This window comes from Ambystoma mexicanum, chromosome 6q, assembly GCF_040938575.1.
Source record: "Ambystoma mexicanum isolate Mex_15411 chromosome 6q, UKY_AmexF1_1, whole genome shotgun sequence".
Classification (NCBI taxonomy): Eukaryota; Metazoa; Chordata; class Amphibia; order Caudata; family Ambystomatidae; genus Ambystoma; species Ambystoma mexicanum.
The window spans coordinates 1117581082-1117608172 of record NC_090937.1 but is presented as its reverse complement, the minus strand read 5'-3'; the positions used below and the strand labels follow the sequence as shown (position 1 = coordinate 1117608172).

Sequence of the window (27091 nt, the reverse complement as noted above, 5' to 3'; positions counted from 1 at the left end):
AGAGCCATATGGTACTGGCCACCTTGCAAGAAAAGGACACCACAGGGGTACAGACCATAGGAGTCGCAGGTGCGACCCCTGGTGGCCCTGAAATGACATCTCTGGGAGCCTCCTGCTCTTTTGCGATTGATTCTTGGGATAGTCAGGCATTGTTTGTAGTCAGTTCGCTTGTGTCTCGGCAGGGCTTATAGTTTCAGTTTCTGGGTGAGGTATGAAGGCACCTGATTGGATTAGCATTGGTGGGTGCTGGAGAGAGTCTTACATTTTATTCTCTCTCTGACCAGCAACCAGTGAACGGTTCTCCTGGCCTCAGAAATGTGGGTGTGTTCACCCAGGTCCATGGATGCCCTGAGGGCATTGTTCTATTTATGTAATTGAAGTACAAGAGCCTTCATGTCAATGAGCCTCGTTATGAGTTTAGTGGTGTGTTTAAAAGTGATGGTAACTGGGGTAATTCTATTACCAGCACTTTACTGCCACTTTCCTGTGCCACGAAACCCCAAGAATGGAGGTAAAGTGGAGGGTTCACCTCGAGCTGCACGCAGAAGAAAAACTCTCCACTTCACGTCCAAAAATAATCAGATTTACTGCAGCGGAATTACTGCTCAAGGTAAATCTGATGAAATCATCATGGAGTTTTCTGGATTTAGCCGTCATCCAACTTGTCATGCTGCGATAAACCCACAGGGCAGAGTGGCGGTCACAGTAATGCTACTATATTCAGAACAAGGGCCAACCTTTTTTCTATAGCACTCACCTGTTATTGGGACAGCTTAATAGTACGCTACCCAATCAATTCCATAACTATAAGGTGGTGTTTGCACTCTTATAATCACATCACGCACAGCCCTTCATTCACAAATGGTGGTGAGTGACTTTCATGTGTGGCTAGTGGGTTCCAACTTGAAATGTTGCACTCTGCGATGGGTCCACTTCTCTGCACTTGCTTTCCTAAAACAGTAAAGGTGGCCAAAGTACTCATGTAGATGCAACAGCTGTGGAACAGTGGAACAGTGGCGGCGCAGTGGCTGCAAACGTCTTAACAGTTGGATGCCTACACTATGCTCAAATAAACAGTAGTCAACGTAAATTACCAAATATGTAATGATAGCTACTATGAGTCTTGTTATGGAAAGTATGCATCAAAATAAGGAAACATAAGAATGCTAGGATGTATTTGTTTTATAAATTGATTAAAAGAAAAAATGGTGACACTATGTACTACTCCTCGATTACACCATATAATACTCTGGCTTGATGTAGTTAGTGAAGTCCATCTTGAAAAATACCTATGGTTATTTTCAAGATGGACTTCCATTCTGTCATGCAGAACCAAGAATATGTTAATTTGCAAGTTAGCCAAAATATTATGATGTGTTAATATCATCTTGCATATGCTGATTAACTTATAACATATCACAGGGTGGTGCCACTTTAGAGTGCTGACAAGGGCTGTCAATTCAAGTGAATTTTAATGAACACACGTGGCTGAACTGATAACATTTGGAAGAGTTAGGGGGGCATCCGGAGGAACTTCGAATTGATCGCTTGTGTGTGGAGACACTATGAAAATAATTGGGAACCCAGAGGAACCGTCTGAAATGAAGTCATGCATTCGTAAACGTTTTGCCGCATACATAGGCTCAAATATATTAGGAAACCTATATCAGCGGAGGCACACACGGAGGGGTACGCAGGATTGGTACGTTTGGTTGAAGCTGTTGTGTTATGTGTACTTTCCTGTGTCACCTCCTGCTATGCTGCTATTAAAGGTTTACTGGACTAACCACACCTAAACCTTAAGTCAAGCCTGAGTTTTTCCTCGTCAGTCTGTATTACGGATTGTTTTCGTAAACATATATATGATTCATTAGTTGAAATAAATAATTATGGCGACAGGGTGAGATTTTTCTAATAAGTGTAATTGTTTCGTGCTAGAGTACTGTTTTGTTTTCTAATGATTTTACACAATTCTTCATACCTATTCTACAGATTGGTTCAAAAATGATTCTATGTTTCAATGAATTAATACATTTTTCAGTATACATTCTGCTGTTTTCTATTTTCATGAGTTATGCATGTGGCTCAGTTTGCACGCCTTTTCTGAAATGGCTGCCTTATATATTTGCAAACACAACGGTACAGAACTATAGAAACTGTCCGGACATCCAAGGTGCCCTTACACTCTCTTTAGTCCTCTGTGACTATATGGAAGCAGCGCTCTGCACATTGACCTCTCTGGCCTGATTTGGAGTTGGTCACAGCAGCCCCCGCAATGCGCCACATTCAGTCTCTGCTTCCCGACCTCGCTGGATTTTGAGCGGGGGTAGTGAGAGGGCTTCTTTAGCACAGGCAGTTGAGATTTACCATCATTGTAAAGATGGTCATCCTCATCCTGCCTGCCAAATACAGCTTTGCATGCTGGTATTTGTAGGCTTCCAATCAGGAAGGGGGGAATGAAGGGTTCATTCAAAACTCGTGCTCAATGCTACTTCTATTTAAGTTTTCAGGTATGCAATGTGACTTGTGCACGTTTTTCTGTGTTTTTATGTGCTCACAATTGACTATCACTGTTGGCCCTTCTACTCGTATTTCACTCCATGCTGTTCAGCCTTCATTGAACTTGAAAAGAAAGTGGAGGTGTGGTGTATTTAGCAAAGTATATTGCGATGGTAAAGTTAATGGAAGTCATTCATGATGTTGGGGCCAGTAATGCACTTGAGGGCTTCAGGACCCGCAGTGTTCTCTGAGGTGTCAAGACCTGCAGGTAATCTGTGGTGACGGGGTCTACACGGCTTCTGAGGACACTGGTACCAGCATGGCACTCAGAGTTTCTAGGGTCTTTTGACCTCACCCCCGAAGTGACATCACAGGAAGCGATGGAACACAACCTTTCACCCCTCGACAAAACAGGAAGTGGCATCACATAGCATTGTCCCTAAGTACACTCTGAGAAATGTGGTTACAATATCACTGTAATGTGATAAACATTTCATACAAGATGGATGACCATATGTATCGTTCATATCTGCATTTATAGGCCCATGTTACCAAATTACTGTGAATGCAAGCAGACAACCAAGGCCAAATAATAATGATTTGTTATTATGTAGCGCTTACACTTAATAGACATACAATATCACCCAACCTGTTTTGGTACTCATTTATTGACCTCAGAAGGTTAACAAGCGAAGTTGGCTTTGCCGGGATCTGCACCTGCAACCTTCACATCACAAACACATTGCAGCAGTGAGCGCTCAGCCCACTGAGCTATCTTACCAGCTATAGCTTTCTTACCGGCTATAGTAAAATGAGCAATTACAAGTCTGAATGTTCTGAAAGTCGAAAGCAAATTAGACTCTGTAGTGGGTGGATAGCATTAAATTGGAACTGAGATTTAACAGCAGGCCAGTTCATCTGCAGGTCTGGTGCAAAGCTGCCCACATGTCAAGCCTGCGCAGATCTACTTTTCAGGCTTCAGAGGTTGGCAAAATGCCTACCATTGGTAGGGTTCACAACTGTGTATTAAAGAGTTTAGAGTAGCGCAGGGAAAGCAGCGCACTCACACGGCATCCTGTACTCTGGGCACTCGTTACCTCAAACATGCAAACAAACATCCTGAACAGCATGCCATGGAGATAGGAAAGATAGACACATTACAACACATCATTAATTGTGGCACAATAAAATCAAGGGTCACTTTATGTGCTATGGTCAAACATTTCTACACTGGACACAAGCTTTAGGCACAAAGATTTTGTCAAGTGACCAAGGACACAGAGATGGAATGTCTTGTGATGATCGTAACAAGGACAACAGCAGAAAAAAACATGCTATAACCACAACCCGTGAAAAGCAAAATACATAGTCCGAAATGGATGCTTATTCTACTCAAATTCACAATGCAGACAAAAACTTCCAAAAAGCATGGAATAATGGATTTTATTGCATGGTGCAAAGTGAATTTGCATGGCTGAAATGTGACTTTGCACTGCTCACACAAACCCTGATTCATGGAACTGTGTAAAGTATATTTTTACAGTGCAAAGTCAGTGCAAATCAATTATGTTGCACTGACTTTGCACTGCAAAAATACACTTTGCACAGTTCCATGTATCACGGTTTGTGTCGGCAGTGCAAAGTCACTTTGCACCATGCAAGAAATTCCATGAATCGGGCACCAAATGCTTTTTGGATGTTTTTGTCTGAATTGTCAATTTGAGGTGTTTTAGAACAAGCTAAATCAGTGACTCACGCCCTAAAGTGTGCCTGAAATAAGTCTTTAATGAGTCTAACAATTATTGGATAGAATTCCAGAAAGATAAATCATTTGTTATCCCTATTCTTTCTGATTTATGGTCACTGTTCAAAGTGTTACACTTGTAGAACCCCCTGTTCTATAAGAGGCCTGAACAAGAAAGCCAGCCACTCCAGAAACAAAGAGCAACATGGTGCTGGCCAAAGCCCACAAGCCTCTGATTAAAAAGAAAAACAAATCTTTATTTTTATTGTTTTAGGGGTAGCAAGGGAGACCACAGGGGTCGCAGCTGCAACCCCTGGCAACTCCCAAATGACGTCCCTGGTCCAGAATGGTGGTGTAGTTCTCAGCATTATATTGTAATAAACAGATGCAACAGGCATTTGTGGCCTCAGGATAGACTGGCGATTTTTAGACTAGTTTTATTTTCAGAAATCAAAGAAGGAGTTAGCTCATTACAAGTCCCCCAGTATCCCGCCATTAATTCCGGCAGGATATGGGGGGACTACTGTACCATCTCCGCCGCCTGATACCGTGGTATTACCGGAATACCATAGGTGGCAGAGACACTGGCAGAGACCCATTCAATTTGCTTCACTGTATATTCTTGTGCTGTAGTGTATGTACAAGGTCTTATTGTGACTTCTGTTCCCTTCTGCACCCTGTGCAAAACTGTACATTCCTGTATTGTAGGGTATGTATGATGTCTTATTGCGGACTCCAGTTCCACTTTGTATCCGTCTGTAAACAGGGGGAGCTTGTTTGCCCATTTGTCTGTTCTGCAACTGTAACATGTATGTTAAGAATATGCGCCCATATGCCTTCTGGCCTGGTTGCGCTTTACAAATAAACTAAATACAAATACAAATGCATGGAGTCCCATAGGACTCCTAGCGATGGGGATGCCGCAATCACAGGCACCAGTGATACCAGTGCGGGTGATTGCTCCAATTGTCTGCTGGTAGGGGCTTGATCTACCGGCAGGTCACAGCCGCTACCGGCAGACTTGGAGTTTGCTGATCCGGGAAGGTGCCGGTACACGTTGTTACCAGCACCTTATTTCCGAACCGGCAAACTCATAATGAGCCTGTCGAGAGGCCTGCTAGTCTACAAAGTTCAAAGTGGTGTTTGCTTATGATGCCTTCTCGATCTGTGGTGGCTGGGTCGCTGTGCACACCCTCTTTCGGCCATTGGAGGATGTGGTGGATATTAGTGCCATTGATGAAATACAGGTGCATTCCACCTCTTCCACGCCTGCTCATGGCAGGATACAGTAAGGTTCTGGGATTTCTGTTATGCCTTTGGGGTTTCCCTGTTGCAGGAAAGTGTTTCCTCTCAGCATCCTGCTCCTTTCAGCTTGTAGTCAGACGCGGCAGGTCGGCTTCAGGAATGGCTGGGCCATTTCTTTATATATGGAGGGAGGGGGCGAAACTGGTGCTTCCAGATCCTGACAGCGAAATGTTGCGCTCAGGCATTCCTTGTGGTCATGGCACTACTGGTGAGTGGGTCATCATGCCCACAATTCGAGTGGAGATTCTGTGGCCGGATAGGCCCAAAGGTAACTGCAAACACTTCAAATTCCTCTGAACAAGGATGGTTATTCTCTCCCTGCTAAGTGATAAATAACTTTAAATATACATTTGTCAAACAAGAAATATAGGATTTTATGTATTTCAGCTCAATTCCAAAGCCAGTTATTCTTTCTTAAGCCAAGCTCAATTCCAAAGCCTTTATCACAATCCTTATCAGGAGTTCTTGAGAGACCGAAATGCTGAGTCATTTTTCACTCTAAAACGTTAGGACAGAGTCATGGTTTTTCTGTTACCTGTACATGGAGACTGTTGTCTGTTGACTCTTTGACTGTATATTTCTGTTATCATGCACTACAGGTATGTTTTCTAATGCGAATGAATTGTTGTCTTGCAGGACAGGGAGGATTCACATACCTGCGGGAATGGCTCTGGTGGGCAGGATTGATCTCAAGTAAGTGAACAGATTAATGCAACATTAATCTAAGGCCAGTGGGCCATGGGGCTGAAGGTTCTTCCTAATATTTCTGCTTAATGTCTGAGCAAGAGGGATATGATTACCTGGTATTAGTATGGCTGAGGCCTTCCAGCCAATGATAAGGCTCAGAATGGGGGCTTTACCACATGGTACAGCCCCAGTCCGAGCCTCCTCAGAGCAGGAAGCCGCCACCTTCCCCCACTGGATCACAAGTAAGTGAATGCTGCCCACGTCCCCTTTCTCCACCCCCCTTTTCCACATCTCCTCTCCACTTCACCCGAACCTACTTACCTTGCACTGCCTGGTCCCTCTCCGATGCCGGGTACACTAGTGTTCCCTGTGCATCACCAACCCGGCAATGGCCATCATGGAAAGTAATAAGGGGCTATGTGTAGTTCCCTTCACCCCACTCAATGACATATGTGTGATTTGTAATGCTGGGTATGTGTTGAATTTGCCGCATTTGTGGGTGAGGTTGTGCTCTACTGCCCTGCAGGCCAACGAGCGGGGACAGACGGCTAGCACACAGGAATGGGAGGGAGCACATCCCAGGGATCCGGGAACCGCACTCATATCTTCCGTACTTTGATGGGTCTTGCAAGTGAGCATTACTGGTCCTGGTCAGATCTACAAGTTTTCCGGGAATGGACAGTGTTTCCGGGTCACTATTCTAAGAAGACAGGAAGAGGCCTCTATCACTCCTACTAACATTTTTGATTGTGAGTCCAATGGTTTATAAATGTGGCCCTTTTCCAACCATGTCTGTATCAGATGGTGACATATTTGAGAAGATGTATACATGAGTGTGTCCCCTATGACTGGGTGAGGCCATTCTTTAATTAAGTAATTCCTTTAAGTATAACACGCTTAATGCCAGAGACCCGTCTCTAAGCACGGGACCAGGATTCAAACCTGTGTTGCTCTGCATTGTCTTGCTTCAAAGGCAAACGCGTTGCACCTGAGCTATCCTCCTAGCCGAACATTGGCACATTTTTTTCTTCTGAAGGATCTTTTGTAATGGGCAATTTATTAACAAAGTCTTTGCGGACTTGGCAATTTTGGTGCAACCCTTAGATGGCAGAACTGAGTGGGATAAACTCACGTGGGACGTGAACTTGTTTGTGAGATGGAAAATACTGCTCCTGCTGCTGCTCCATTTGTCACAGAACCGTTCTTGAGGTTTACACTGAATTTCTGATTCTACCTGGGTTATGCCATAGGTATTTTCTTCAAAGAAACAATTTTCCTAGATTGGCCAATATACGAATTTAAGGCTCCATAGCGCAGGGCATAACAATAGATTTTTCTGACATACAAGACCCATAATACCCATATCCCAGGACTTAAGCCAATCGTATGACAAATAAGAGAGGTTTTAGGGACGTAGCTGAACAGGCTCGGTGATAGTTGCAATTGCTTCTTCTTCCTTGGTGATAGTGCTAATGGCAACTGCGAAGCATGAGGAACGTTGAAGGTCTTGCTGAGGTGAGTAGAAATATGGTGATAACCCCAAAAGGCTGTGCTGGAGACGCAAATGCATGGAACCTGCCAGGCAATGGTGGGCTCCCCTTAAAACAGAGTGAGGTGAAGTAGGATCTTCAACTTTGGGGGCGTGTGCAGAGGAACAAGGGAGTGTCTGCTTTCTGGAAAGCTGAGCTGGCAGTTCATTTAGACTACTGAACTCATTTGCTTGGAGCCATGTACGTTCTTTACTGAAGCATTAGGACTAGTGTGTCTTGTAAGAACGTTCTGTTCTGTGTATTGCTGTTTGGCCTTGCTGGAACTACATATCCCAGCCCCACCTTTGGCTGCTTATTTAACGGCCAGGTGCGTTCGTGCCAATGTGTTCTAGCCATTTGTGCTGGTTCACGTCTGACTGCGTCATGCGGCCTGGGTCTTTCCTTCTCACATCCTACAAGGTATTCTTCTTGTTAGGGGTGCTTGGTACTTAACACACAGACCTTCGTTTAGATTAGTGATACTGTTGGCATAAATAATGATATTATAGACTATGTTAGCCCAGGTGTAAACATGGTCCCCTTAAGTACTATCACTCTCAAATCTAAGAGAGCTAATAGCGTGTTGCAACAATACCTATCGATGGCCTTGGTCCCTCCTACTACACCTCAAATATTGGTTGTGGAAGGGATTAAAGTTGAGCAGTCAGAGAGAAGCCCTTTGCTTGAGCAATACAGCATTTCACATGTAGCTAATAATGGACAGAGGGCAGAGTGCGAGCAGGTTGTCCCCGAATGGGGGACTTTGGAGGCAGGTGGCGTCTACAGACCGGCATATGAGTCTGGCGATAAGGCCCATAGGGAGAACAGTTTATCTTCTAAATTAGACGTAGCAGGTACCTTATGAAGGGATTTGGTTAAGGCCAACCAGGACCCCTCAGTACATGAGACTAACCATATAGCTTCTACTGAGGGTACCTCTCTATGGATGAGTCTGGACCCGTTTCCCCTTACCGCTCCTTCCGAGGCAGTTGCCACCGCTGGCGAAACTCTCACCGGAGGAAGGGTTGTAGGAACCGGCACTGTAGATAACATTCAGATCCCACAAGGCTAATCTGGAAATCGCAGGTGAAACTCCATTAAATGTATGTTGCTGAACACTCAATTTATTAATAACGCACGTTTCTGAAATAGCAGATCACATTATTTTACACCAAATTGATATATGTGCCATTACTGATACTTGGCTGCATAAGGGTGCCGGTCCTTCCCTTTCGCTGGCTATTCCAGCAGGTTTGTCCTTTTTTGGGGGGGGCATTCATTTGTAGATCTGCATTGAATGTGCGCAAGGTGGAAATTCAGGGACCATCTTGCTGCGAGCTTTTAGCCACATCAAGGTCTTAACAGACACTCATTATACAATCAATGTTATACTTTTGCAGAGACCTCCCTCATCCATGCCAGATTTCTCAGAGCAACTTCTTAACATGTTGCTCATGTTATTAAAAACCCTCTTCTATATTAATTATGTTTGGGTGACTTTCATTTGTGGTTGTCTGATAGTTCAGATGAAATGGCTGCCCTGCTAGATTCCTCTCTTACAGAGTTGGGCTTCACTCACCACATGCATAAAGCGACACATATTAAAGGTCACATTCTGGACTCAATACCCAAATTAATGAGCCTAGAGTTACACTGTGTCCCGGATCAGATCCCTGCTTCGTTACTTTTGATCTGTTGTTAGCAAGCTGGCTGAGGATGGCCAAACCCAGTAGAATCAGTAGGATTTTGAGAAATATGCGCAAACTTACAACAGAAGCAATGGAATCGTTTATCTCACCGCTCGCGCAGAACACAATCAACATTCAGTCAGCCAAGGACGTGGCTCTCATTTATCATTGCCCTGCTGAAGACTCGGTCATTGCCTAGCAATAAATGGAATACCTGATCTTCTGCTGATCTACATGGGTTGAAGGTGTATAAGAGACCATTCTTTAACTTTTGGGTTAAGACAGGATCTACAGAAGGAAGAGAAATGTATAGCAAAGCAGCTAAAGACTATAAATTGGCCATTGTTAAGGCAAAAAGTCAGAGTATAATTCGAGGATTTTGAACGCTGGGTCTGACACGCAAGAACTCTTTGAAATCCGTAAAGAATTGGAAAATCCCTGCCCCAGAGCGTCTATTAAAAGTGCCAGGGATACGGCATGGTGTACCTGCATCCAAGAGGCCATGTTTGCCATGTTGTGTAAGAGCAAGGATAACATTCATGTTAAACGGAGCATGATCCATGTGGATAGCCCGTGTACCACTGTTGAGGTTTCGGAAATACTCCCATCCTTTTTTTTAAATATTTGTTATAGTTGAATTGAATCAACCTTTCAAAAGAGATAAAGTACACATTATGCATACATGACTTTCATTTACAAAAGAAATGAAAACAGTACAAAATAAGCATACATGACTTTCATTTACAAAACGGATAAAAACAGAACACAGCAATTTGTTTCTTTTAAGATATGTTGTTACATTACTCACTTAAGAAAATTAATATAAAAAAATGAAGATAAAAACACAAGGAAAAAAGACAAAGAAAGCAAGAAAAGAAAAGAAAAGATCTCTTGGTCCTGCTGGGCAGAATTGACATGCATTTGATGGTATTTCTGCCTTAGTTGTCTTTTTCATGAGCGTCCAGATCTGGGCTTCTTAAAAAGTTAACAGCTGCTATTTGAATTGCCATATTGTTATATCCTGCCAATGCAGCCCAGCACTCAGACTGGGGGATAGTTCCCAGATATTGACAGTGTTTGGTAAATACAATTTGTCTTTTAGTTCGTAGCAAGCTAGACTCTGTAAACAGGTGGACAAGAGACTCACGCTTATTGATATCTTTGCAAAACCGGCATACATTTTGTTGTGGGTTCACTATGCCACGTCGTGCCCTTATGTCCAGTGTTACCCATAGATTAAAGCGAAGACGAAGTATATCACCTCGAAATTTTGGAGAAGGACAGCGGATCAAATACTTTGGCAGAGTGCTCAATTTTTTGGGAGGAAATCGTGCAATATCACCATCACGGTACCTTAAACATAGATCACACTTATTAATCCAGTCAGTTTGGTAAATTTTTGACTTGGCTTTATCAGGATTAGATAACATATTAATGATGATTTCTGTTTCACTAGTGTCGAATAGACTTTTTCTAGCCAGTTAGAAATATAACTGGAATGTTTTGCTGAGAAAAGATACTGTGAAAGAATTTTGAGCAAAGTGTTATCAATCGTGGACAACAGACATTTTCTGGCGCCAGACACAGGCGCCAGCTATATTGGGCTTCGAGAGAGAGTAGACCAAGTTTGTATCTCATCCACGAAATTGGGGTACATTGAGGAAGATGCAATTTTGTAAGCCGGAATTTTGCTTCCCATTGCGAGAATTTAAATGCCGAATTTGTTGAAAAGGTTTCAAGTCTGTATAACAAGATAGGGACACATTCTTTTGTCCAAAGATGCCATGCAGGTAAGACTGAGAACTTACCATATTTATGCATAATAGTACGGGCCTGTGAAATGGCATATACTAACTTAGACTCAGCTCTCGCGATCTGCCCATGCGCTCCTTGATGTCCTTCGAAGATTGTCCCCAGATAACAATAGTTTGGAACTACACCAATCGGAGTGACACCAATTGTCCAGATAAATGACAGGGGTCCAGAACGTTTAGGAAAATATTGCACGATCTGGGTTTTGGTTGGGTTAATACTTAATTCATTACATTTTACATAATCTTGGAACGCACCAAATAACCGTTGTAATCCGACCTGGGTCCTCGAGATGAGGACCATGTCGTCGGCATACATAAGGGACTGTATTTGCTGGTCACACAATGCATACATAAGGGACTGTATTTGCTGGTCACACAATCAACATTCAGTCAGCCAAGGATGTGGCTCTCATTTATCATGAAACTCAGACTAACGCAGTTAGTTCCATTGCCCTGCTGAAGTCTCGGTCATTGCCCAGCAATAAATGTAATACCTGATCTTCTGCTGATCTACATGGGTTGAAGGTGTATAAGAGACCATTCTTTAACTTTTGGGTTAAGACAGGATCTACAGAAGAAAGAGAAATGTATAGCAAAGCAGCTAAAGACTATAAATTGGACATTGTTAAGGCAAAAAGTCAGAGTATAATTCGAGGATTTTGAACGCTGGGTCTGACACGCAAGAACTCTTTGAAATCCGTAAAGAATTGGAAAATCCCTGCCCCAGAGCGTCTATTAAAAGTGCCAGGGATACGGCATGGTGTACCTGCATCCAAGAGGCCATGTTTGCCATGTTGTGTAAGAGCAAGGATAACATTCATGTTAAACGGAGCATGATCCATGTGGATAGCCCGTGTACCACTGTTGAGGTTTTGGAAATACTCCCATCTGCTTCTGGAGCCGAATTACAGATGATGTCATTCGAGGTCAGACCTGTTTCTGAGGCAGAAATGACACACATGATCTCTCAGCTCAAACCAACTAATTGAAAGGGTGATGATCGTCCTGCGTTTCTGGTCAAGCCGTGTTTACTCGCCTTAGTTTTGTCCATAACTAAACTTTTAAATCTATATTTTGTGGAGGGCCAGACTCTAGAATGCATTCAGCATCTCTGGATTTCTCCACTGTTGAAGAAGCCTGATCTAGAGCCCCCTTCCATCCAATCATAGGCGCATTACAAACGTGTCCTTTCTGCTCAAGATTTTGGATCGGATTGCCTTGGAAGATCTGGATAGTAACAATATCTTGAGCAAAAGGCAATCAGACAGTTAGGCCTGCCAATGGGACAGAAACAGTCTCATTGGATTTAAAATCCAACATGTTACAGTGTATTGACAGTGGGCAAGCTGTGCTGCTGGTGCTACTAGACCTCTCCACTGCATTGAACATAGTGGACCATACCCTTTTGACTGAGACACTGTGTCAGGTTGCAGCCCTCTCAACTCCTGCGGCAGGTTTAATCTTTCCTTGCGCATATCTCAGCTTGGGTATGTAGTGGAGAAGAAGCAGCAGACCCAGGGAAGATTCATTTCGGAGTTCAGCAGGGGTCTTGTTATCCCCCTCTGTGTATAACACCTTTACTCTGCCACGGTTTCAAGTACTAGAGGACAAGGGAATTAAATGTACCAACTACGCTGATGACATTCAGTCTGTAATCCCCTTGTCTGGGACCTATGAAAGGGACCGTGGGGACACAAACAGGCTTTATTCCCTGATTCATGCTTAGATGGTGAATAATGGACTCGCATTGAATGATGCAAAACACGAGCTTATGATTGCTGGTATAGTTTGCAGGTGACATAAGCTTGGTCCTGAGTACCAGCACTTTGGCATAGCCGGTTGTAAGGTTAAACACAATGGGCCTCATTACGACCCTGGCGGAAGACCATGGTGCTATTAGCACCATGGTCCATGCCGGTAAGTTACCGACTCCGCCATGGAGAAAGGGGGAATTACCACCCCATTACAAGGTTGGCGAGGCGGTAATTCCCCCTTCCTTCATGGCCCTTCCCCATTCCCATTTTTGCCCCATAGGGCTCAATGGGAATGGGGAAGGTGCTAAGTACGGTGCCGCAAAATTAAGGTCGGGTCCCGCAAAGGGACCTCGTAATTAGGCGCTAATAGGTTAACGGCGCCACAGCCTTTTACGGCGCCGTTAACCCATTAGCGCCAGGGTCGTAATGAGGCCCAATACCTGAACATGGGTGCACAGGTCAATAACCTATTTTCGACCTCAGCATATTACATCAAACTGCTCACGCAGATATGCTCATTTCCTACCAAAAAATAACTGTGCCACCATTGCTAGCGCTATTGTGGGCACTAAACCTGACTATTGTGGCAGTCTTCTCCGCGGCTTTAGTGAGGGAGGCTGTGCCAGGCTACAGGGCATACACAACCGTGATCTACGAGCAGTGGCGGGGCTAAGCAGCTCAGAACATGTATCACAAGCTAGAAAACACCTGCCCTGTCACCCCACTGATACTGAGGAACTCGCACCGGCTCTGGACTGTTACCCACAAATGCCTGTTTGGCGTGAGTCCGGAGTACTTGGCTGAAAGCCTCTCAAGGCCTCCTATTCGGAGGGCCTTGAGATCTAATGACTCAAAGCTTGTACTTGTCCCTAGGACTAAATAGTCACTGGTGAGCAGAGGAGCATGCTTTGCTGCGGCACCAACATTGTGGAACTCTTTGCCTCTGGACTTAAGGAGCATTCCCTCCCTGGAAACTGTTAACTGGAGGTTGAAAAATTATTTTTTCACCGGAGCCTGCATTGCTGTCCTTGGACTTAACACTGCATTCGTTTGATTGTTGTCTGACCGTCACTATGTGTTATGTATGTTTTTGAGTGATGTTTGTACTTGTTGGGTGTTAGCGCCCTTATGCCTATGGGTCTGGTTGCATTAGCTCTATACAAATAAAATAAATAAATAAATAAATATGTGCAGAATGATTTGACAGTTTGCCCTCCAGGGGACTAGCTAGGAATTCACTCATGAGGCAAGCCACTGGGGAATTCACAGCGGAAAGCACAGTCGGACTCAGAGGGAATGCCAACTCATAGATAAGGTCTATAAGGCACGGACGCACTTTTCAAATCTGTTTCTCAAGCCAGAGAGACTTAGACCACAGAGGAGAGCTCAGATGGGAACTATAGCAAAACCTCAGAGAATGCTGGTGTCCTTCCCTCAGCATTACATATAAAAACAGAACAATTTGGAACACAAATATTAAAAAAAGAGGCAAAAATAAGTCGTTCACAGGGAAAGATGTGAAGGTCAAAGATATGAAGGACAGAACTGTAGAAATCTAGGGGATTAAAAAGATGGCAATGGATCAAATGTGGAATTCCAGCATTGTGTAGTTAGATCAATTGTATTTTTGTTAATAAAATTGTAAACCAAATGATTTGGCTTAAGCTACTCATGTAAGAGGGATGAAACACTGCTGAGCATGTCCAACCTCTGATGTGACGGTAAACGTCCGGGGAGGATAGCTCAGCGTCAACGTCAACGTGTTCGCCTTGGAAGCAAGACGACACGAAGCAACACAGGTTCCACTGGGCCCACGCTTAGAAACCTCTGGCTATTTAAGCGCGTTATAAATGCGCAACTAAGACAAAAAACAAAAAAAACAATTCCTGTAACAATGCCTCGATGCCCGCGGGCTGTGTGAGCACTTTAAAAATGCAAATGAAATAAATAAAAAATAAATAAACAGGTTCAGGGTCGGACTCGGACAAGAAATAGGCCAAGACACCGAAGAAAAAGTGGCCTACCCCTTGGCTCACGACCCTTGACCCATCCCCAGAAGTGATGTCATTTCACCCCACCTGAAAGTGGCATCCCGGGAAGCGATGAAACACGACCTTTCACCCCTTGACAAAACAGGAAGTAGCATCAAATAGCATTGCTCCTAAGTACACTGCGAAAAATATGGTTATGATTTCACTAATGTGATATATATTTCATACAAGAGTGGATCACCATATGTATCTATCTTTGTCTATAGATCCATATTGTCAAATTACTATGAATGCAAGCAGACGTCCAAGGCCAAATGATAATATGTCATTGTATAGCACTTACACTTAAGCTCTTTTTTATAGAACAAATATGCACACAATATAACCCAATCTGTGTTGGTACTCATTTATCGACCTCAGAACGATGAAAGGCTAAGATGGCCTTGGTGGGATTCAAATCTGCAACCTGCAGATCACACACACATCGCAGCAGTGAGCGCTCAACCCACTGAGCTATCATATCATAGTAAAATGAGCAATTATTCTGTAGTGGATACCATTAAACTGGTAACTGAGATTTAACAGCAGACCAGTTAAGTTCATCGGCAGGTCTGCTGCAAAGTTGGCCGCATGTGTGTATATGATGCACACCTCATGCATGCAAATCAATCATCAAGGCAAGGTAACATGTTACATTGCTTTGATGAATGATGACGTTGCAGGTGCTTTTTTTTGTTTAAAAATCTTTTTCACTTTTTTCAAACTTTTTTTGTTTAAAACCGGTCCAGGCGTGGACAGAAACCGGCCCCCAAGGACTACACATGATTTCGGTCCAGCCACGGGCCGAGTGGCAGGTGGGTCAATCCAACCCTGAACAGGTTTCACACAGAAAAATGCTTTTACTTTCAACATAAACCCCATAGGACGAGAGACCCACTGTTTGTGTTTCAAGAGAATTCAGGCTATTGCCTGGTGTTGTAAATCATTTCTAAACCTGTAAGGCTGCCTTATAAGACAAAGCCACTTTTCTGGAGCACAAAGCATAGTTGAGATCTAATTTGCAAACCCACAATACATTGCTCAGTGGCTCTCAACTCGAGGCAAGCATCCAAGGATGGCTACTGTGTGGCTTTCTATGGCTTTGTGGCTTGCGTGTCTTGGCAGAAATGACCTATTCTACACTCAGAAATGTGGTAGAAGGGTTTCTTTATCATGATTTATTAAGCCCACCATAGCATTGAGGAGCTTTAGGTCTGACCTTTATGGTCCAGAAAGTGAGGTTACCAAAGACCATCCAGTAAAAGCCATCCCATACAAAGTCCCTCTTTCTTTTTCCTCCGTCCCCTAGTTATTTGGGGTGATTCCACCCACCTCTTCCCTCCCCCTTGCCCCACGCACCCTCATCTTACCTTTCCGGGCACCATTCTCTGATCGCAGTCCCTCATCCGCTGTACCGAAGAAGAACATACTGTGAAGCACTACATACTGTGCGTCGGTCTATGTGCGAAGCTCTTTTGTGCATCACACTTCCTACCCGCAGTCTGGAGACCACAATTGCATTGATGGTGTTTACAAAACCTTTCTCAAGATGGGCAGTACAGGCCTCGGGGTGGATTCTGGACATGTGGCGAGAGCAACAACTGAGCAAGATTTACATATTTATGCCCAAGTGAGTTCCTAAAAGGTCTGAAAGCAATACAGGTCTAAGTTACGACAGCTGGGTGCGTGCCAAAGTGCCACATCAGTGAAGACTCACTGATGGGTGTCAAGTGACCTCTACGTTTCTGATTGGAGCTTCAATTTGGTCAGTTTAAAGTCTGAGAAAAGTGTTCATTTTCTTTTCACATATTCATGGACTTCTTTATGCAGTTGCCATGCATTATGCAGTTGCAGTGGTACATTTTCAAAGGCCCCTGTAACCTATCAGATTTTATTTTTTCTCTATAACACTCTTTTTTTTTTTACATCTGTTTTGCTTGTTCCCTGAAAAATATGCAAACCAAGGTAAATGCACTGATGCAAATGCATCAAATTATAGACACGTTACAGGCAACACTGTTTTGCTCATATCTTTAGATATTTGGAGCTATTCCTCACCCCTAATCAGTGAATGTAGTGAGGCCAACTTCAACAATGAGACGTGATTGAATTATCAATAAATGATTACCAAATTAAATAATACAAGGATACAAAATGTACATATTGTCCAATATGTTATCTTATGTTACTCATTACATTTAAAAAATATTAAATACAAAGGGGAGCATCCATAGGATATCTTTGTGCCTCCACGGGCCTACAAGAGAAGTAGAATTGGTTCACCCCATAAAAGCTCTGCCAAAACATGTATCATCTACTTGGAAGCTTTAGCCATGTTTTTCTTTCCTACTACCTAGCTACCTACGTGGAAGCTTTAGCCGCAGCTGGCAGTGATGAGGGTTTAGCCTGAGAGATGATCACACTTCTCCCTAAGTGGGGTGTGTTGGCTGCATGGGAAGACTGTCTCCCTGGAGGACCTGAACATGTGTAGCTTTCAATATTCAGACACAGCTGGTCTGGAAAAAGTCTACCTCCTTCAGAACTCTAGGATGCGTTGCCCGTAGTATGAGCGTTCCACATGTGTACAGAGATCGGTTCATTTGATTGAAAACCTTCTGGTCGCTTCCAGCGCCGGCTACCATTTAAAGTGCAAATGGGAAAGAGAATTAACAGGTTTCCTGAATCGCTATAGTTACTGAGGCGGGATGCGCCTTACCACTGATCAAACCCACAGAGAGAGAGGAAATTTAGTGTAAACAAAGTAAGGTTGTGCCTGAGACAAGCTTTCCGGGTGCGTGTTCTCCCCTGGGGAACTATTAAGTCAAAGTCATCCTTCTGATTAGATCGACTTGGTGCAAATTGTATGGGTGCCATCATTCGGATCGAGACAGTCAGAACCTACAGATAAGCGCTGCCGCAGTGGCGGGAAATCCCAACAGTTATAGAGAAACCCACCCTGAAATTGATCACCCTCTTTCTGGATGTATCTTATGGACACATCGATTTAGACTCCAGTTCATAGATGAAGAACAGAATTTCCAAAAGTCTGGCCTAAATCCGTTCTGAACTTTTAAATATGTTCTTTTGGCTAGAATGTGCAATTTTTACTTCATCTCGATATTCATATTTATTTAATTTTGTCGAAAATGGTACTGCGATCCGTGTGTCTCTTACACCTACGCCTAAGAAGCAAGAGAGGGTTTGATTGCCTTCCTTCTGATGGACAGACATTTCTAAATTTGGCAGAACTTTGAGACTGGATGGCCCTCATTGTCGTCCTCGCTTTGCCTATCACGATGCGGTAGCCAGCCTATGTCCGAAAAGAGACGCGAAAGAGCGCAACTTGTGAGAGTCAACAATGAAGAAACTCATCAAGATAAAAACAAATGGTGACATTGACAAATTAAAATACTCTGCAAGTAAACTAACTATATAAGAACTCTTGACAAGTCCAAATGCATTAATTTAAAAGGAAAGAGCTTATAAAAAAAAAAAAGATAGGAGTTGTAGTAATATTTTCTCCTGTTATTTTAGGCCCTGCTTTTTTTGAAAATCTTTATATATTAAAATGGTGCGGTTCCTGTAATAGCTCCAGCTCTCTCACCCCGGGATTAACAACTATCATTTTTTTTTCCAATCAAGTGTTACCAAACTTTATCAAAAAAACACTGTATCAATAATGGGTAATTTGCTGCAATGTGGAATGCTTTGCTAGCACACCGGGTTTCTTCACTGTGGAGTAGATCAGTGGGTATATTTCATGATTACTCATGTACTGTCCAAATACACACAGTCATTAGGAACTCTCCAGTGTCACTTTGGAATTCTGGCATTCACATGTGCACTCTTCCTTACCAACGAAATATCCAAACCCTGCGCATCATACGCGATTGTTGGAAAAAAATAACTTTGGGTCCACTATAAATTAAAAATAAGATTTTGTTCATTGACTCTATGACAAAGAACCTGTAAATAAATTGCACAGTTTGCACTGCAAGCTCCTGGAACATGTACCACGCATTGAGTCGTGTGCTAGCATGCATATTTGTTGGGCATGTTCTCCCGCTGTCGGTTCCGTCAGGTGAAGACCAGGGTAGCCTTTCTCCCTAGTTACCTATTAATCTCCGGGGTTTGCATCTCACACACTGTGGAATTAAACACCCATGGGCGGTTTGACTGAAGAGGACAGTGGACAGTATTCTTTCTTAGGATGAGAGGTAAAAGTAACCCCATTTGAGGAATATTCAAGTATTTTGCTGTTTATTCATTTATGCTGATCAAATCAATGTATTTTTGTATTTCTTATGAGATTTGAAGGAGATTTTGGAAGCAGATTTTGGCAAATCCGTAATTCTAGTGGAAGGGAGTAGGACCAGAAGTGAAGAGTCTCTGTGACTCTGTCCCACCTCTGAAGTGAGCTGATATCTTACTACCACCATTAGCAGGTGTGACAGCCAATCATGTTACCCTCAACCCGGTCTAAGGCTAATGATCCAAACCTGTGTATGGAGCAAGCTGCGTGCATATGGCCCGCTGCCTCCTTAAAGGCCGGAAGCTCTCCCCTCCTGGCCCCGCCCCTCACCTCTAGCCCTGCAAAACTCATCCCCTCATTCTCCTCATCATTGTAGCTGCAGCTGGCCCCCATCATGGAAAAAGAAGAAGGGCTCTGCATGGATGCACGCCTTCCGGTTCTATGCCTGCTATCTTGAATGTGTTTGTTTTGGTCAGAAACAATGGGTCACATGTTCATCACTGCCCATTTATTCAGACCAGATCCTTCCTTTCAGCACCCGATTTGTAAACCCGGGGTGCTAATGGAAATAATCATTATTTGCCCGGACTGTGCCAGGCGATACGGGACCAGGGACCCTCGTTAAAGTCGTTTACTAAGCTCAGGCATATTAATTAAGGCCCCAGGCAAATCCCAGTGTTGATGATCAAGGATTCTACGCCACATGCTTAGAGGTGGGGTGAGGGGGAGGATTTCCTTTGTTATGTCACTTGGGGCTTGGCTGGTGATGCCTTGATGGTTTCACAAACATACATTGAGGTGGATCCTTGAGACAGCTCTCAACAGGTGGCAATCCTTTAATTACATAGTTATTGGTACTCAAGGCTTTTTCGTGGCTACTAGTATGGAAGTCGTGTTCTGCAGTCTTTGAATGCGGAAGTGTAATTTCTCTGGTGGCTTTACATAAGAGGACTTTTTAAAAGTGAGTCTGGATAGAGGACCCTGCCGCTGCTTTTCTTTTGGAGCTTGGGAAAAGAGGCAGTCATTTTTAGTTTTTCTATTTTGCCTATCTGCTTCTTTAAAGTGAGTTTCCTCTCTAAGAGGAGTCCTAGGTTTCTGACTGTGGGGGCAGGTGAGGCAGTCGAGTCTTAAATTGGTGGGACAAATTCCCATGTTCACGTCGCTCAATGCATGTCTGTGCAGGGAGGTGAGCTCTCACTGCACATAGTCCAACCTCTGCTCTCAGGTTCTGCATGCTAAAGATCATTCAGCAGCGCCATATATGCAGGGACGATGTCTTTTTTATATAGGCCCAGGGAGGTTGGGAGGGAGCACATTTAAAATAATGAATTTTAGCTTCTGATTGCGGTCGCTAAGAAGAATCATTTCTACCAGCCCTCCAGACCTCACTGTGACACAGTCAATATGAGATGGCTTCCAAAGGGTTAGGCTTTTCAGTGATTTTGGGGTTGATTTGTGTGTTATCTGCACAAGTAAAACACCACAAAGCAAATGAGTCAAAGTCCAATGATTAGTTTGATGTATGTGTTCATTTGGATCAGCGAAAGTGGCCATCCAAGTGAGTCTCCACCTGGCAGATGCTCTCCTAGGTTTGCATGTTGAAAGCTGGTTGAAAGGAATAATCAAAAGTACTTCTGGCCACCTAACAATTTCCTACAAGTGAACTATGGTAGTTGTTGTGTATTGTTGTTTAAATGGAAATAGATTTAACAAGTTAACAAATGACAGGGCGTTGGAGAAATCACAATCCACATCCAAAGTCTGCCAGGCCGAGACACAGCCTAGGCTGCCGCAAACCACCGCGCTCCACCATCGCACAAGGACCTGCCAGCGTACAGCCTGTGTACCCCAATGGATCCGAGTCTGGTGTCCTCGTGCCGCAGGCTGCTATGGTAACGAGCCCAAGCCAAGAGCCCAAAGCACTGAAGAACCAGGCCAACTCTGTGCTGCAAATCCACAGCACAGCACAAATTGAAGCAGAGCTGAGGCAAGACACAGAGGAAAAGTCTCCCTACCTCTGATGTCACCCCAATCACCAGATGCTGTCAGCCTTCTCCGGTGGTCACCTCTGTCGCACTGTCCTACAGCACCGCAGCCCCACAGCCCACAGCTCTGCGGAGCAGCTTTAACCCAGGCAGGGTGGTCTGCAGCAAAATAGACCACTAACCTGGGTCTACGCAAGGAGACTGGACGTTCTGCAGCGGAGCCTCATATGACATTGCATTCTGTGAGTTGGTTTGAAAGATCATTGGAAAGTGTCTATATGGTTACCATGGTTTCGGTTGGGTGGCCATTATGTTCATGCTAGGTTTTCAGAGTAAGACAAAGGTTCCTCTTTGGGGGAACGACACGAGCGGTATATTCCTTTGAGGAGAAGTACCTCATGCCACCGTATGGCAGATGGAATCCCTTGCATATTAAAGATTGGCCGTACATGCCAACCGGTTGAAATGGGTTTGATGACGTTTCATTGAGAACATATTGGTCTCTGGGTTCCACTCTGGTGGCTTTGCAACTCCAAAAACACCCTTCTTTTTAACCTGTGATTTGCTTGCATGCTGATTTCTCAGCACAAAGGTGGGTATTATTTGATTCCCCACAAATGCATGATCATAAACATGTATAGCACAATCCTGGGCCGGCTGACAACAAACACTTATAAACCTCATTCTTCCACGTGCCAGCAAGACCAAATCAGCGTGAGAAGCCTTCAATGTTTACATTTGATACAGAAGGCAAGGAATCAGGTGCTTCCACTATACGGGGGGTTTCACTTGAAATTGACATGGTTCTGTTCCCCTAATTACCACTACAGCCAGCCCAGTACTTTGCCGCCCGTCCGTTTACCACTTCAGCAGTTAAGTGAAGGTGTTACACCCCAGGTGACTGCGGTCTAAAAGCAAGCTTGAGTTTCTACTCCTCACACCTAACTGGAAAGGACAGGACTGAGGGGGCCATATGTATTGTCCATTGTAGGGAAGTGGTTTGAAAGGAAGAAGTGTGGAGGCATTGAAGTGTGCTTTGTGGCGCTCTTGGTGTTTGTTTTCTAAAGCAGCCTGGGGTGAACTTGGTGCTATATGGCACTATAGAGAACATCTCAAAAGGATACATTGTCATAATGCTCTTTTGACCTCTCTGTATCGCCGGGATGAACCCAGCACATTGCAGATTCCTTTCCCTGTAGATGTCTCAACAAAGCTGCAAGGTTCTGTAAAAGGTTGAAGTGCACTATACAAATTCCACATGACATACAACAAACCCTTCACTGTGCATACTTTTTTTTTATCCCTCATCAGCATTTACTAGATGGATAAAGAGCTGTTCTCTTTCTGCAATGTGTCCGCCTCCCTGTAATCTACCCCATTTGTAACTTTCCTCAGTATCTCAAAAGTCATCCGAAAAAGTGGTACCGGAATCTGTCTCGTAAAGCGTATAGTGCCAGGAACAGACCATAACAGTGCTTTGTCCCCAACCAGCACTTTATGAATGCATAGCAGACCAGACCATGCTGAAGAGGAGGCCAGTGGGGTTCAGAGTGCCACATACTGGCTTGTTTCATTTCAGGTAACGGCGCTTCAAGGGGAAGGGTAGAGCCTTTCTGGGTAATAGAGCATTTACTATAAAGATGGAACCATCGAGTCACTGCATTGAAAATGTTGACTGACAGGGCTCCTTCATCTCCACTTTAATCTGTCAAAATAATACAGACGACACCCAACTCGCCTTCTCTTTGAAAGATAAATATTTAGCAAATATTATGCGCATTCAATCAATTTTTGGACACATTGATAAGTTGGGATTGAACCAAGGAAAGACGGAGTGCTCAGGATAGTCCCCTCTATGTACTCCCTTCCGAAAGCTATTGCCACATATGATAGGGACATGCTCTCTGCCTTCCCTATCCCCATCCAGCAAAAGTCAAAACCTTTAGTGTGATCTTTGATTCCTTTGTATCCATGATCTTTCATGATCTTTCAGGTTAATAATATTATCAGGACTGTAAGGTACTACCTAAGGCTGCTGAAGCAACTTTGCTAGCATGTCATAATATTTACTCTAAGTCTTAGAGATGGTTCAAGGTCTTTTTATTATAGTCTCAATTGGCCCTTTGGCTGCCCCCTCTTGCTCTTCTTAAAGCCCCTCCTCCCCAACCCAGGCATCCCTAATACCTGCAAGTAGATACCCATTGTTTCCCTCTGCGTAAACTAATAGACTAAATGAACTTTAATGTCAACTTAAAGGCCTGTGGCCTCATCTAACTATCCAGTCTTTCCCTACTCTACCAGTTGATAGAGTCCTAAAGGTTTTTGGGATAGTGCTCCCCTCTCCTCCTATGTCCCTTCAATGTGTAGAGAAGGAGCCAAGTACCCCCACCTCAACCACTTCGCCCATATTGCCTATATGTTGGGAACCGGAGTGTGAGAAATGTGCGGTACCAGTAAAAATACTGATACCAAAGAGAATACTGGAAGCAAGGTTCCCATTGAAAAAAACATATTTGCATATGAGAAAGTATGATGGCCATTTGAATGAAATCCTGGAAGAAGCAGTGAATGGCCAAGATGAATGGTGACGTCATACAGAGCCGAGCTGACATACATAGAAGAGATGCAGAGACAAGAGAATGCAAAGATTCTATAATTCATCAAGAAAGTATCAAGGGTAAGTGACATCTTGGGACCAAGGTGAAGGAGCTTATGCCACAGAACTGATGAAGATATCATGCCAGTTTACACGTGTACAGATGCAGAGAAACGCAGGCAGACAAAGTATTCTTGAGGCTAGCTTTATAGTGAATAAATTGTGGCATGTGCCAACATATACATATATGCCTAAGTGAGTGAAGATTGAATGTTTCCACTACGAACTATAGCAGAGCTGGGCTGGAAAAGGAAGGCCTCTTTTTCACTGTGTCGCAGTAAGAATACAAATGAATTACCAAGTGAATCTCGGAAAGGTGAGGCTTGATGAGCCATGAAGCTAAGCCAAGAAGCCAAGGTCTTATCAGGCTGGAGTGAGCAGATATTGCATACAAATCGTGTGAAAGAACAAAACTCCTATTCAGAAGGCATGAACCAAACAAGGAAGACGTTAAAAGTCTATTAGAAAATAGTATTTTTAATACAAGAGAGGTTCTTGTATTATAGTCACATGGAACGATTAAGTTGGATGGACGAGATAGTCAGACCTACGTATGAGGGCAGAGCGTGCCTTCACTTCCTGAATTCTCCAGAGCTAAGAAACACTCCCAAGGACAAGTTCAAGCACCCTAATTTTTAGCAGACAACTGAGGTGATGATAGATTCATATGCTAATTGGTGGGAAGCTATGGTCAAGACAAGCTCACCTGTTAGACCATATATGGAATAAAGGCACCATAACCATATACTAAATGACACACCAGTGGTGAAGTTCATTTTCCAAACAAGTCTGGTTTATTCAGAGTATCTCGATCGGCTGATAGGGTCTCAACACCTCACGACGTGTGCTAACAAACACCGTGAGAGGAGAGAGAGAGCGAGCCGTCAATGAAGCAGTAATATATGTACATAATACATCATCATTGTACATCATTATTCGGACCACCGATATACATGACGTGCAAGCTAGGGTTCAGTAATTGAAAGTTAGGCACGTAACTTCATTCAGTCTAAACATTTAGTATTTCTAGCAGAGGTTTGCAGAGAAAGCTTACTGTTTTTGTGAGTGTGGGGCATTGGCACAAAGAAGGATACCATGTTCTAGCAGGGAGACATTCCAACAATGTTATCTGGCTGCTGTGCTCATGGGCTAAGGGTCAGACAGTTCTAAAGGAAATAAATACCATCCTTCGTGAAAGAGCACCCTTAGTTGCATATAATTCTCAGTTAACTGCCTTCTACGACAGTGTTTGCAAGACAAGCTGGCACCTGGGCCTCTGATTAGCCACGGCTCTTGTACAGCTTCAAGGCTTTACCGAATAACAAAACAATGTGTTTCTGCAGGGTTTCACATTCCAGTCTAAACGGGATTCAGAGTTCAAGCTATGGCTTTGCACCGTGTGTGAGTCGAAAGCACAGAGTATAGTTTGCCAAGCATTACAAAAGTAGAAAATGGTGGACAATTACAAAATGGATTCCCACTGGCCACATTTAGGCTTCGTTGTTTGCGGTGTTCGTTGGATGGTGCAATTTACTTACAGCCAACATACATATCATATCATACGGGCTGTGCAATTACATTACAGTTTAAACACCAGCACCTGGGAGCCCATCCTGCGTGCTGCTATCGTAGGTGGAAAAGTACTGACGAAGGTTGGAGTGCCAACCCCTTGTAGGGGACCATGTAATCAAGGGTCCTATAGTTTGTGTAGCCAATAAGACGTTGTGTATTTAGTGACGTTCATAGTGACCTGTTTAAGGGGAAGGCTTAGTTGCTCCACCTGGTGTTAAGGAACCAATTATTGTCTTTCACTATCCCATACTAATATAGAACGTATACTTAGATATTGCCTTAGACCCAATCACTTTCTCCAATAGGTTTTTGTAGTTTGCCACGTAGGATGACATTAGTAATACGTGGGTTAACACCACCTATGATGTTTTTTTGTTATAAAAGAATGCTTTTTTCTAAGATGCATTGAGAGAATTTGCGCTGAGACGTCAGTTGATGTCCGTTGTACTCTCTGTTTTAGATCATTGATATTAAAACAGTTATTCTTTTTGCCAACTACCTGAGTCGTTTCGATTATTGATGTATGAATAAAGTCTGCATCCCCATCCATCTCAAGGGTATTGCTACTCATCTTAAAGGGCTGGAATTCGCCCAGTTCAAATGTCTCCCACTCCTTCTGGGGCCTACCGCCGTCCTTTGATATTACACCTCTCTCCTACTCCCTACAACATTTTATTACTCTCTCCTCCACACTACTGCTCCCTCCTCCATATTATACCATCCTCCTCCACACTACCACTTCTCCTCCACACTAACACTCCCTCATCCACACTACTACTACTACGGCTGCACCCACCTCCTACTCTGGCACACTCCTTTCACTAACTCACATACTCTTCACATTCACTTCTTGCATCTCACTTAACAACACCCACCACACTGTCATTCACACTCACAGCCTCACAGATCAGTACCACTTGCACTCACCAACCAATATCTCCCCATCTCCAGAAATTGCCTCTACTCTCTGCTGTTCCTTCCTTCCTCCTGCTGGTGTCTGCCTTCTCCTCTGACTTCACCCAAACAACCTACAACTTCCCGCTTCCTGTCATTCATATGCTCCTCCCTATCCTTATGCCATTGGTTTTATTCCCCTATCCCTGTCTTTTCGGTAACATCCCATACTTTCGTGGCAAAAAATGCAGAACACAAAAATGCAGAATTTTGAAGTGTACATATCCACGCAATTATATATGGGGGCGGGGGTTGGGGTAATGAAAAAAAATAAGGGGAGCATGGGTGGGCTGCGGGGGTCAGGGGCCATCACCGCCTGCATATAATTGCGCTGACATGTGTGGAGAAAATAAATTTACATTTTCGTGTAAGGCATTTCTTTCGTAGTCATCGTACAGATTTGTCTTTTCTACCTGGGTTCTGACATAATCAGCAAAATTGTGAAATACAGAGCCAAGCCCCACCCCTTTTCTCCATGTGGTCCTGTTGCAGAATAATGATGGCTGCCTGAGGTGCTCATGGTTCATGTTAATGTTAGGAGGTTGGTCCCCTCTGGTATCTACAGTGTGTTTGGGGGGTCATATCCCCATTGTTGAGTCCCTTGAGGTCTAGGGAACAAAGC

At 43.7% G+C, this 27091-nt stretch overlaps 1 protein-coding gene across 1 annotated transcript in view; it reads left to right on the top strand.

Moving 5' to 3' along the window:
- The window catches only part of NIPAL1 (NIPA like domain containing 1), a 258775-nt gene that overhangs the window by 171330 nt on the left and 60354 nt on the right, over nt 1–27091 (top strand). The window contains exon 3 of the mRNA XM_069631705.1: nt 6185–6241. Coding sequence (XP_069487806.1) covers nt 6185–6241 — 57 coding nt within the window. The remainder of the gene's footprint in view (nt 1–6184; nt 6242–27091) is intronic.